The sequence below is a fragment of the Barbus barbus genome, assembly GCF_936440315.1.
Source record: "Barbus barbus genome assembly, chromosome: 42".
Taxonomy (NCBI): domain Eukaryota; kingdom Metazoa; phylum Chordata; class Actinopteri; order Cypriniformes; family Cyprinidae; genus Barbus; species Barbus barbus.
In genome coordinates, this window is record NC_136720.1 from 22327561 (window position 1) to 22341026 (window position 13466).

The 13466-nt window shown below is 35.6% G+C and overlaps 1 protein-coding gene across 1 annotated transcript in view; it reads left to right on the forward strand.

The window, feature by feature from the left end:
• The window catches only part of LOC306861583 (dedicator of cytokinesis protein 4-like), a 103249-nt gene that overhangs the window by 36165 nt on the left and 53618 nt on the right, over positions 1-13466 (forward strand). The window contains exons 3-13 of the mRNA XM_079403947.1: positions 1342-1382; positions 1590-1645; positions 2266-2362; positions 2604-2752; positions 3111-3195; positions 5781-5932; positions 9155-9236; positions 9319-9379; positions 9470-9602; positions 10905-10993; positions 13226-13351. Coding sequence (XP_079260073.1) covers positions 1342-1382; positions 1590-1645; positions 2266-2362; positions 2604-2752; positions 3111-3195; positions 5781-5932; positions 9155-9236; positions 9319-9379; positions 9470-9602; positions 10905-10993; positions 13226-13351 — 1071 coding nt within the window. The remainder of the gene's footprint in view (positions 1-1341; positions 1383-1589; positions 1646-2265; positions 2363-2603; positions 2753-3110; positions 3196-5780; positions 5933-9154; positions 9237-9318; positions 9380-9469; positions 9603-10904; positions 10994-13225; positions 13352-13466) is intronic.

Here is a 13466-nt window from a genome sequence, read left to right on the forward strand (position 1 = left end):
AGCGCTTCCGGTCTTTTTTTTGTGACCTGCACTCAACTCCTTCGTTTCCTGTTTCCACCCTTTTGAAGACACACTCCTTTGTTCTCTGGGTGCATGCGCTTCCTGTTTTTTGAGTAAGAGAGCCGGTTTCGGGTTGGAGAACACTAGAAATGTTGTGACGGAGAAGACAAATCTTAACAGTAGATATGAAACTACATAATCATTAGTTCCCGACTGACTGCAAGTGATAATCATCAGATGAAGGGTCAGGTTTCTATATTGAGCTGCTGTTATTACACCATTTACCGTTCAGAGGCCCGCTGTTTTTCACACCTTCAAAGTGTGCTTCTCGGCTTTTTGCCAGGAAGCGCAGATTGTGGGTTGGTTCGCAGTGGGCAGAAAGTTTATCAGTGCTGGAGATGTTCACATCTGTGGTAGTGCAGAGTCAAAGTGATCCTGAGGTTGACAGTATCTTGTTGGTCAAAGCATTGCTTAGTCTTAGTGGTGTGTCAAACAAGACTAAGTTTGGTTAGTTGGTCAATGTGTTAGAATGAAACGGATAGAGTGGGTGTCAGTTGAGTAAATATCATAAAATGTCAAGTTTCTACAGTAAGTGATAAAAGGCGTTTAACAAGCATTTGTATTTTATATGGTAAATCTTTGGTGAAACATGCTGCAATTGCAATTGTATTACTATAGATGCTATATTATTTTGTGCTATGTGGTTGGATGTTTGCGATATTAAATATCTTTTAATAGAAAGAAGCATTTTTAATATTCATTCACTTGACACGCATATCTGAGTTCTGTTAGATTTATTGTACTTAAGGGATAGTTCACCCACCCTCAAGTTGACGGTAGCCATTGACATCCATAGTATTTTTTTCCCATACTCTGGAAGTCAATGTCTACCGTCAACTGTTTGGTTACCAACATTCTTCAAATTATATATTTTTTTTGTGTTCAACAACAAAAAAATAAATAAATTCTGTCATTTACTCACCTTCGAGTTGATGGTAGCCATTGACTTCCATAGTATAGAAAAAAAATACTATGGAAGTCAATGTTTACTGTTAACTGTTTGGTCACCAACATTCTTAAAATATAATAAACGGAGGAAAGAAACTCGTACAGGTTTGTAAAAACTTGAGGGTGAGTAAATGATGACAGATCACCCATTTTTTTTGGGTGAACTCTCGCTCGTAAATTATTATTATTGTTTTACTAATTTAAGGACATTTCCAACATTACTTGCTATGTTTTGTTTGACAACATCCTATGAAAGTACCTTTATGATAAGGCTCAGTCAGGAAACATGTGGCTGATATTAAAGATGAAAGTGACAAATGTTTTGTGTTTCAGGTTGGTACAGAGGATTTGTCCTCAAGAACCCGAATGCCAAGGTAAGAAACGTCTCTGTCTTTTATCAGTCGTGTCTGTGTCGGATGCTATTTTCAGTTCCTGAAATATCACAGCAACACCGCCAGCTGAAACGCACGGATCAAAGCCAGTATCTTGCTTTATTTATGTCTGTTTGTGCCCTTGATTCTTAGGCTTATTCATTTTATTTTGGTTTATTTATCTGTTTGTCTATCTGTCTTTCTTATTAGGGCATTTTCCCATGCAGCTACATCCATCTGAAGAATGCTAATATCAAGAATAAAGGGTGAGTTAAAGGGAAGAACAACAAAAGTCATTTAGCGGAGTATTTAGCTTGGTCATTGTGCTGTTTCATATATACTGTAGTAAATCTCCCCCCATGGAAACATTGAACTGGAGTTTCGATGATATTAGTAGCATTTGTGTAATCACTATAATAGTACTGTAATAATAATAATATAATGATCAATATTACACATGAACCACAAAAAATGCTATATTAATTTCTATTAATTAATTAAAAATGGGTAAATGCAGTAAAAACATGGTAATAATAAAACTTTTACAAATTTTTTCACATTCACTCGTTAGAAGTTGCTGATCAGATACAATATGGTTTAAGTTAGCTTCTTTCATATTCTGCATCCATACAATATAATTGGTGTTCTGGATTTTATGAAACCATATTATGACATTTTGTTGGTGCACAGACATCTGTTGTGAGACTTTGCTGCCTGAACATAATGCTAAATGAATGTATCGACGGTGAACAGAAGGAAAGTGCTAGCGCTCCACTGTACATCTGCTTTCTCCTTTGATTAACGAACAGTACAGCATCTGTGGCAGAAGCAGATGAGGTGTATCTCATATCTGTTGCGCTGTGTGCCGCCCACATTTGACTCACAGGCAGTTCGAGACGGTGGTGCCGACCGAAGACTCTGTCATTACGGAGATGACGTCCACCCTGAGGGACTGGGGTGCCATGTGGAAGCAGCTCTTTGTGGTAAATACTGTTTGGGCAAACACAGCAATCCGCCCACAGCCAGACGCTGGCTTCGTGAACTCTGGGTGCACAGACGCTATTGGGTGGAATATATTATTTGTATTTAAGCTGTTGTTGCGGGGGGGAACTATTTTTACACCAGGTCATTATATTTGAGTGCTACAGCAATATAAACCCCTTATTAAAGCTGTATCTTCAACATTTCACGTTTATCTTTCCCATATTTTGTTTATCCCCATAGAAAAATGAAGGAGATCTGTTTCACAGACTGTGGCATGTGATGAATGAGATTTTAGACCTCAGGCGGCAGGTTTTGGTGGGTCACCTGACCCACGACCGCATGAGGGACGTCAAACAGCACATCACGGCACGTCTGGACTGGGGCAACGAGTGAGTACGGTATCATCTGTGTGATGTGTTAAAGAAACAAGGTTAATCACAAAACACCTGTCGCAAACATGTTCAGGTCATATTTCACACAAATAAAAAGAAACATAAGTGAAATATCGAAATCAAGCTCCACATAAGAGTTTATTAAACATCGGATAACATGATTGATGCGAATATGAATTATATTGTATTGTGCATGAAGAGATTGAAGTCCAGCTTCACACAACAGTTTATTAAAAACCAGATTCTTACGGATTGGTTTTGATTGTGTGACTATATGTAGCGTTTTCACTTGCAAGATACGGTGAAACATCTTGGACACAGACTAGTAATGCTGTGTTATTTCCATTTTTCACAGGCAGCTGGGTTTGGACCTGGTACCCAGGATTGAGTTCAGCATGGTGGACCCGGATGAAATCAGCATCACCGAGCTCTACCGTCTTGTACGTCTGTTTTTCTGCATTCCAACAACAAGCTCATTCCTCAGTCTATCAAAGATTTCTCTGCATCCCCGATTTAGCCACTTAATCGCGTTCCGTTAAACGCAAGAGTCCCGTGATGAAAGCCTCACACGCTCCCTTCAGCTCGAGTAACAGGCCCCATGGGGAAAATGACAGTAATTCTGAACCGCACAGACAATATACGCCGCAGAAAATTACAGCCGTCATGGATGTGGAAGTCTGGTCGTCGGCCGGAGGGTTGTTGACAGCAGGGAGTCTCTACTGTGATATAATTGAGTTATGTGGCGCATTACCTCGGCTAAACGTGACCTGAAGTGTCCCAGTACTCTGTAATGTAATGTAATAACCCTCCGCTGGCAGTCGGACTCCATTACCGTACCCTGTCTCTGTGGTTTATGTGGCGCTTTTTGCCATCAGCTGCACATGCGATGAAACGCGAGGTGGATGTTTGCAACCTGCTAATTGCTGCCGGCCAAAAAAATCATTTGAACTCAAACGTTATGACAGCTTTATTAACAGATTTTGTTTAAAGCTAAAAAAGGAAGTTATTGGCAGTCGTTATTGATTTATTTGGGTTATTTTGTGCTATGATGGTCTAGTTTAGCTGGGATTGAATAGCAGGCGTTTGGTGTGTGTTTAGACTGAGCTCATTACCTGTGACACATACCCAGAGTGCTGTGATGAATAGTGTGGGAGTGAATCAGGTCACACAGTCGCACAACACACACTTTAATTAGTGCCGAGGATTCAGACGTCAACACAAAAGAGTGTGTGAGAGAGAAACTGTGAGATTGGGAGTGGGAAAACATGGCAAAGATCTATATGTATCAGCCAGGGTTATTTTTTATTTATCAGTCTGATTTAGTCAGTTTTAGAACCAGATATCATGAATGTTTTTTTGTTGGTTTGGTTTATTATTCATGATAATTATTACGCCACACACGCATTACCAGAGCTCATGTGGTCTTTGTTTGGAGTTCTTGATGTGAAAGTAAGCGGTTTAGAGTCCAGAAACTTCCGTGATCTGACCCGGCCTGCCAAACAAGGAATAAAGTCTTTATTGAAATTCCAGTGCTTTATCTTTTTAGCCTATTCATTCCTTTTAAAACTCTGTTATTTGAGCTTCGGTTAACGTCATTTCTCGCAAAAGAGGAACTACTGCTCTCTTAGATCTTTGTTTTTACTCATACAACAAGTTGAAACCTAGTTTGTGGATGCACTTGAAGTATTTACCCTTTATTATACATGTGAATATGAGCATTTATTTTAAACTCATAAAATAAATGTTTACTTTTTTATTTTTGTATTATTTTAGAAACTATTATTATTATTATTAATCATAATTATAACAGTTATGTGAATAAAAATGGTTTGACATTTACATAGTTGAATTTTATTTTATTTTTATTTAATTTTATTATTTTGGATGCAATGTAATTATTTACATTTTTACATACCATAATTATTTTACATATGTTAGCATCTCATTAAATGAATTACCTTAAAATACAATATTATTTATAATTTATTATGTTACATTATTGTTCATGCATTTATTTTATTTTGGATGCAATTTAATTATTTACCTTTTACATAACATTATTATTTTACATGTGTTAACATTTTGTTAAATGTATTATTTTAAAATGTTAATTATTATTATTACTGTTATGTATTATTTATTACAATATTATGTTCATGCATCTATAAACTACTAATATAGTTTTTTCTGTAATTGCAAACGTGTCATTACAAACATCTCCTTTTCTGTTTTGCCCCCCCCGCCCCACACACACACACACACTGTCAGCACACCAATGCCATACTGTTCTTGGGACACATTAATCCTAATGACTGTCTATTTATTTGAATAATTGCTTGCAAAACTTCCAATGCTAATTACTTGCGAAATACTTAAAGGCTGCATGCCATTGTTTAAGTTTAATTGGCTGCTATCATAATTACTTTATCATAATAAGTATGATAATAAATGAAAGTGTTCATTAGTTTTTGTCTCTGTGGTCATCTTGCATACACACAGATAGAGCATATGCACTGCCTGTTGGCCTTTTTATATTTCAAATCACGCCTGTTCACACCTCAGTGTCCTCACACAGAGATGTGTGATCAGAATGTGGTGCGGTTCAAGGAGTCTACACGTCCAGTGGATGATGCTCCCATGTGAGAAGTGTGTTTGTTACACAACAACGGTGTGAATTTGCACTTAAAATAAGCATGTGTGCAGTCATGTGCGTGCGTGTGCGTTTGACAATGTACTCTGTGGTGCCATTGCAAAGAAAGGAGCATATTAACTGAAACAAATTAGATTTGGCTGGCTGTAAAGGAGTCGTGCTGTGAACACGGAGCCACTGGAATTTAATGGAATATTCAGTGCATTTCTGAAGATGTTATGCACAGCTTTTCCTGCTTTTCTTGGTGTTAAAAAAGAGAAACGCAATGCAAAGTTAGATCTTTACATGCATTGTGTTACTGGGTCACTTATGTCTTGCTTTATTGAAAAAATGGATGCATCACATGTAATTATCTGTATGTGTTTGGATGGATAGATGGAGAATCGGCACAGAAAGAAGGAAACTCAGACTCCTGTCAGCACACATCACCTGTTTGTCCATCTGAAGAGTCTGATGAGCTCAAACCTGGGTGAAGAGCTGGAGGTCTTCTTCTTCATCTATGATAGTCGAGAGAACAAACCGCTCAGGTGAGCGTCTAACCAATCATTTATACATGCTGATAATGCATTCAAATGTATCAAATGGTCAGTCAGTCTCGCAATTCTGCATTTATGTCTCACAATTCTCATACAATTCTGAGTTTATAGAATTCAGAATTGTGAGACATAAATGCAGAATTGCGAGATACATAGAAACAAAAGTCCAAATTGTGAGATATAAACTCGCAACTGCAGGAAAAAGTCAGAATTGTGTGATTATGAGATAAAAAGTCGCAGTTACAGTTATTTGTTTATTGATTCTTAATCCCGTGGCCTAAACAAGCTTTCATAGCGATATTATAATAAAACGTCTTCCTTTTGTGGAAAAATATCCTATTTGTATCCAGGATGTGCTTGTCAATCATAACCTCATTACATGTACTTCCTCCTGTGTTTGTTCCTGGCCGCTGCCAGACAGATGAAAAACAAATAAACAGTTTTCATCAGGGAAACACACCTGCAGTGGAGGCTGTGAGAGCCTGCAGACTGTTGTGTGTGTGTGTGTACCTGTTTATCTCATCTAATGGTTAATTACAGACTGTAACCGTCTCAGCAGCTGCTTGCTAGCGTTTACTCACATTGTCTCAGTGTTTTCCCTCTGTTCATTGATTGCAGTTTTTTCCCTCAGTCCCTGTCTGTATTCTTGAAGGAGAATATTAATGTGGCTCTGATCCATCACCGATTTCCCTACCTGCTTAGTTGGCTGGTTTCCAGTTAATTATTCATCTTTTTTGTTTCTATATGGAATGGTGGCTCTCGTTTTTTTCAGCCTCTGTCAGACTTGCCTGCGGCTTCAAATCTGCTCAATGTCCGTCCTGACAGCTCCTGTGGATTTAATCGCACTGCTGCCCAGATTCACCAGAATCACTAGGGCTGTATCCCAATTTGAATATTTTACACTAAATGCATTTAATGTGCTGTTACAGACAATACTGCACATTACTGACAATACTGCATACTTCTGAGTATGGAATGAACATCTACATTTAGGCATTTAACATTAATATTTGGAGATATACCATGTTGTTGCTTACTAGTATTACTTTTGTGTAGTTATAACTTATTTCATTTTTATTTCTACTTGTCTGTAATTTAGCATCTTGCTAAATTAACTCTCTTAAATAATAATTTCTTATAAAGTATATTTGTATCATGTAATATTAATGTATTATTTTTATATACTATTTTATTATTTATAATTGTTTATTTTTTATAATCAATTTTATTTAAATTTTATTATAATTTCTTATAGTATCATGATATATTCATTTATTATTTTTATGTCCTTATTTTATTGTAATTTCATATAAAGTAAATTTGTATCATTATATTCATGTATTATTTTATCTACTATTTTATTATTATTTTCATCTTTTTATAAGTTTGTAAAAATAAACAAAAAAATGTTTCCTAATTCACAAACTAAAAGTTTATTTATTTATTTATTTTTTAAATTTATATATATATATTAAAAAAAATGTTTTATCCTGCAGCATTTCTTTGAGTGGAGTGATTCGGCATCAGTCATGGTGTTAGGCAGCTCATGTTACCAGTTATACCCATTTCGTCTAGCGGTGCACGGAGAGCGAGTGCTGTTACAAAAAGCCAAAGATGCAGTCTGTATTCATTTTTCTTTAGACAGACTGAACGCTGCTACCAAAAGCCCCTTATTCCAGTGTGTGAAGTGTGTGTGAAAGCATCTATCTGTGTTTCACTTCCATTTCTGTCACAGGATGTGTACAAAGTGCTGATTGACAGCCTTCTGGGTAACGGCTCCCCCTCTGTTCCCACGGGAGTGTTTTGTGGCACGGTTAATATATCCACTCAGGCATACAGGGTTCACTTTTCCGGCCGTGTCGATTTATCCAGATTTATGCGGAGGGAGACGGGGGCTCGTAGCGGTGCCCCATTTGAACTTGTCGTGTTACAATCCCTGGCATCAAGGGAGGAAATATAAAATTCTGGGGCGAGAGGGGAAAGAAAGCCACCCGTCTGTGTGTTATGGAAATGTTGGGGTGATATCTGCCGATAGCAATATCCCAGTGTCCACAGACGCCTCTTCAGAAAGCCATCGCAGCCCTGCAGCTGCGTGCCAAAGGCCAAAACAGCCTTTGTGCTCCTGCCTCTGGTGATGGGACGCTGGGATCGCAACAATGCACAATTAATTACATGGTGTTTGTGTGAATGTCCGTGTACATGTCTGTGCATGAATGTGTGTGTATTCCTGAGTGGATTGGAGTCGCAAGTTTTGTTCGATTTCTATTGCCAGCTATTGTTCCTGTTGTGGTTCACTTATAGGGATGCTCGTCTTTTTATGATGGAGCTGTGAAAGTCATGTAAGTGGATTATGAGTTTGGTGGGTGAAGGACACGAGTGTCTGTCCCATTATTCTCTTGAATTGACAGCTCATGTTTTACATTTCTATAATTTGCAGGATGCATATATTCAAAAATACAGCAGCTCACTAAAAAGTACTGTGGTACCTGTCCAAAAAACATGGTTTTACTTTTAAAGTGTCGCAATGTTTTTTTCCCTGTTTTTTTATTTATTTTTTGTATTTTTAGTGGTTTGTTTGTTTTGTGTGTGTGTGTGTTTTATTTTATGATTTGATTTGATTGTGAATTCATTTGACTTGTACTTTGTTTTTGTTTTACAAAACATGATTATACCATAGTATTTATCCAATATACATATTATGACCATGGTACATGTACAAAATCATCTTATTACTATGATTATTGTCCCAAATTTATATTTTATTTTGTACACATTTATGTCCAAAAACCTGGTAATAAAGTACATTACCAAAAACACATTACTGTTGTATATGTCCAGAAACATTGTATTACTGAAGTACTCCAGTGCAAACAACTTAATTGTGTTAATGTCCTAAAACATTTTATTTTATGGTTTGGTTTGTCACTTGTTGTTTTGTTTTAATAGCATGTTTTACTTTAAAAATTCTTAGTTTCTTGACAGTTATGGTCTGTTGTGATAAACTGTTTTATTTAAACCGAATTTGCTCTGTAAATATTTTATTAGGCAAAGTGAATTTAACAGCATTGTGTCTGCTGTGCCAAAAATGCAGTATATTGTCCTCATAGACTTTAAAAATGCAATTGCTTGAGAGCTCTGTGTTTTTTAAACAGCAGAATAAACTCATTGTATGAACTGAAAGCATTTCTCTTGTTCTCTCTCTTTGTTTTGCAGTGAAAGGTTCTTTGTTAAACTCAATAAAAACGGTCTGCCCAAGTTTCCAGAGAAGACTGAAAGACAATGCACACTTTTTGTGGTGAGTGTTGAGATGAAATCTCTGCCAGAGTAATCATGCAGAGTAATCTGTGCTGATTAACTGTCGCTGATGTTTTATTCAGGATCTGGGCAGCGGCGACCTGAGGAAAGACGTGTATATTGTGGTACACATCATTAGGATTGGTAAAAGCCGACATTTCTCCACTGAATAATTACTGATGCCAAAGAGCCTGCAGGCGTGTGATGAGCACTGATTGTTTTATGTGGGTGTAGGGAGGATGGGTGCAGGAGAGAAGAAGAACACGTGTAATGTGCAGTACAGACGTCCGTTCGGCTGTGCTGTGGTCAGCATCGCTGATCTTCTCACTGCTGACTCCAAAGATGACCACCTGCTGAAGGTCTATGCGTAAGTGACCCTCCACACACACACACACACACACACTCACTCTGCATAACACCTCAGGACTGTGAAGTCAACCAAGTTTGACTTCCTGGCATCAGACTTACTCCTTCCTGTGATTGGTCAGTTTGGATGAGGTTGCCAAGTCAATGTCATGTTCATGTTCAATAATCTTCTATGAATATAAGGGAATTTTAAAAATTGTGATGTCCAGAAAAAAAATTAATTTGCCATGAAAATAGTCTTGGATGATGACAATGCATGAAACACCTAAATAAGTAAAGATGTGAAACAATAAAAAGTAATACACTGAACAAATGATAAATTTGATTAATTGAATTTAATTTCAAACAGTCAGGCAGTGAATTTATTCAGAAAGTTTAAGGATTTGTTTAGTAAATTGACATGAAAACTTTTGGACATAGAACATTGTATGTGCATTTTTCTTTATCCATAAAATGTATCTCCTTTTAAAAATGACTGTAAATGACCTAACCCTAACCCAGTTTGTGCCATGAAAATGGTATTCAATGATAACATGGCATGAAACACAAATAAATAAAGACATAAATACATAAAGGTGTTTAAAAAGTCATAAATTATTATAATTCTAAACGTTATTCAAATTTAAAAATTATAAATATTATAATCCAAATTTTTTAAAAAAAGAATTAAAAAAAATTCTAATGAAATAATTGATCAGAAAGCTATCTAAAGGATTTATTAAATAATTTGTCAACAGGAAAACCTTTTAATCTTCATGTATTTAAAAAAAAAATTATGTAAAATTTATCAGTTTAAATGACGAAAATTCTATTTATTTATTTTTTAACCAGATTTAATTGCCATGAAAATAGGCTTAGAAGATTTTTGTTTAATTTATTTTTATTTAATTTTTTTATGTTTTGTTGTATTTTGTTTTGTTTTGGGTAGCAAATGTCACTAGCTAGTAACTTTCCTTAAGAAAACAAAGTTGTCTTTGTCCTTATTTTCTCTATTCCACAATCAAATTTGAAGAAGTTTTCTGTGTTATTGGAGATTTTTGTATGCAATGAAGTATAATGGTTGTAGTCTATAGAGTTGGTACCTGAAATACAAATGGAAATCTATCTCAACGATCTGTAATATTGTAGCCTACTTTGCACTGGATGGCAGACAGATGTGTTTGGCTCTAGCTCTTTGGTTCACTCACACATTATCAGATGGCTTGTGGCCAGTCCTTCAGGCTGTTAATATTATTGCTGTTCTTTATATCTGTGTGGCTCTGTGATTGAATCTTGCGCTCTGATTGTCCTTGTTTTTTTGCAGCTGCAACACAGAGAGCGACTGGAGTCAAATCCACGATAACATCATTAAGAAAGTCAACTCCAGATACAACCTCTCAGGATCCAACACAGGTAACCATCACAACCCTGAGATTCAAGTTATTTATTAAAAACAATTTTCATAAACGGGTCAGAAATTGTCATTGCTATGACATCACACCATTAACATAAGTCCACCCACGTTTACATATCAGCATTTTTTTTTACGTAAGGAGGTTAGCCAATCATTTTAGAGGTCATTTGCATAATATTCTTAAAGGTACAGTAACAGCCTTTTTATTCTAAAGGTGAGAGAGAGGCTGGAGAATTGTCATGAAAATAACAATTAAGACTGTTTTAGGTGCATGAAACTTTGATAAACATAAGTAGACTTCAGGGAAAATAAAAGCTTTAAAAGTGTATTTCTCCTTAAATGAAATACCCCCATTTTCAGCAGAATGCTTGTGTACGTGGTTCGCCAGCAGTGGTATCTGGCTGTGGTATAAAGATGCTCGGCTCTCCCAGAAACCTCATTTGCATGATGACTCGAAGTTAATAATTTTAGATCTGAAGAAGCATGAAAAGGCCCTCAGGGTGGCTAATCCAAACAGCTACACATGATAATAAATTTCATTCCGGCAGGAGAAAAAAAAAGATATGCACATAAAGAAGCACAAGCATCCAGATGGTAGATTTGCAGCTTTTTGCAATTTCTGCATTTTCTGTGAAGAGCTGGTAATTGTACGCGGCATCTTCACATCCGTTGTTGAATAATCACATCACAAAAGCAGGGAATACATGAATTATGATGACTGACTCATAGTTAAGTATTCACCAAACAATGAACAGTAATGCTCACAAAAGCTGCATCTTGCTAAATTTCAGATTTTATCCAAACGAATGAAGATATGATTTCTGCTAATGTATGAAATTATTCAATGCAGGTTTGTTAAATGTCTGCTCATGCGGTGGAAATGAGATCACATCCTTACTATGATACACACTCATCAGCCGTGACATTTCTATTAGATTAATCTCTACCACATCAGTTACGCTGAGCAGAACAAAGAAACCGCTTTATCAGGACCTTATTAAACATTATGATAATGATTATGATAATGGACTGAAAATAAATTAATTGTACTTGAACTGTAATTATAGAGCAATGCTACATTAGGGAGCACAAAAAAAATAAATTGTTCATTTAGAGCCAATTTAATTTAATTGCATATAATGATTTAATTTAATTTAATGATTTTTATTTTTTATTAATGTTATTTTATTATTATTTTTATTTAAAATGTTGTCTTAAAATGTTGTCTTAATCAACCGCAGGTTGAGAACCACTGGCCTATAGGATTGTTTACCATCCTAAGCCGCCCAGTTTTCCAAAGCTCAGCAAAACTCAGACCTGTCTGCTCAGACGACAAGGAAAACATTTGGAAACAGGTTAAAAATGGCGGGAAATAGTTTTTATTCATATTTTGATTTTTTTTTTTTTTCACTTTTAAATTTAAATAAAATGTTGAATTTAAATAATTTCATATTATATTTATATATATATATATATATATATATATATATATATATATATATATATATATATATATATATATATATATATATATATATATATATATATATATATATATATATATATATATAATATGAAATTCTTTTTTTTAAATATTTAATTTAATGTTTATTTTAATTTCAAGAAGCTAAAATACTTTCAGTAGTTTTAGTGGTTGTTTTTAATTATGTTTTATGGTTTAATTGCTTAACTGGTGTAAGTAGATGCTTTCCTGTAAAGTTGTGGACGATAGTTGGCGTGGATCATCTCATTCATTTTCTTGTGGTTAGAAATTTTACAAGAGGCAGTTCTGGGCTGATGTGTGTGTTTTTCGGTACATCACATCACTTTCACATCATTACATGTGAATATTCATTACCATTGTCACAAAAGAAACACAGTTTATCCAAATGCAGTTTATCCACTCAGATATTAACCAGAAACACTGCCAAAACTCCTCTGGACAGAATACAATTAGGCAAAATTGACATTTATCACAACCTCTCAAAACAAGAGAGTCAAGTGTGAGAGGATTATTATATTCTAATGAATATGCATGTTTTCTCCAATGAATACCTGTGAATATTCATCATGTGCAGGTGCAGAGTTTTCTCCGTGTCGGTCTGTTGGGTAAAGGTCCATTCATTACGTGATCGATTCAAGAAAGCTGTGAATAATCATCTGTAATTAGCTCATATTATGCTGTGTTTGTTTACAAATTAATTTGAATTCAATGTGTGTGTTCAATCCAGGTTTAGCGGTTGCGCTCCAGTTGTTGCATGGCGACATCGAGCAGCTGCGGAGAGAATACATGGTGCTCTTCACCAGAGGAGTGTCTATTACCAAAAAACTGGGCTTCTCTGATGTCATCATGCCAGGTGAAAATAATTTTTGCTTAAAAATCAACATTTTTTGCTTGTATGCTTATATACACAACCATTCAAATGTCTGGGGTTGGGAAGTTTTTATATGTTTAAAAGAAGTCCCCTTTAT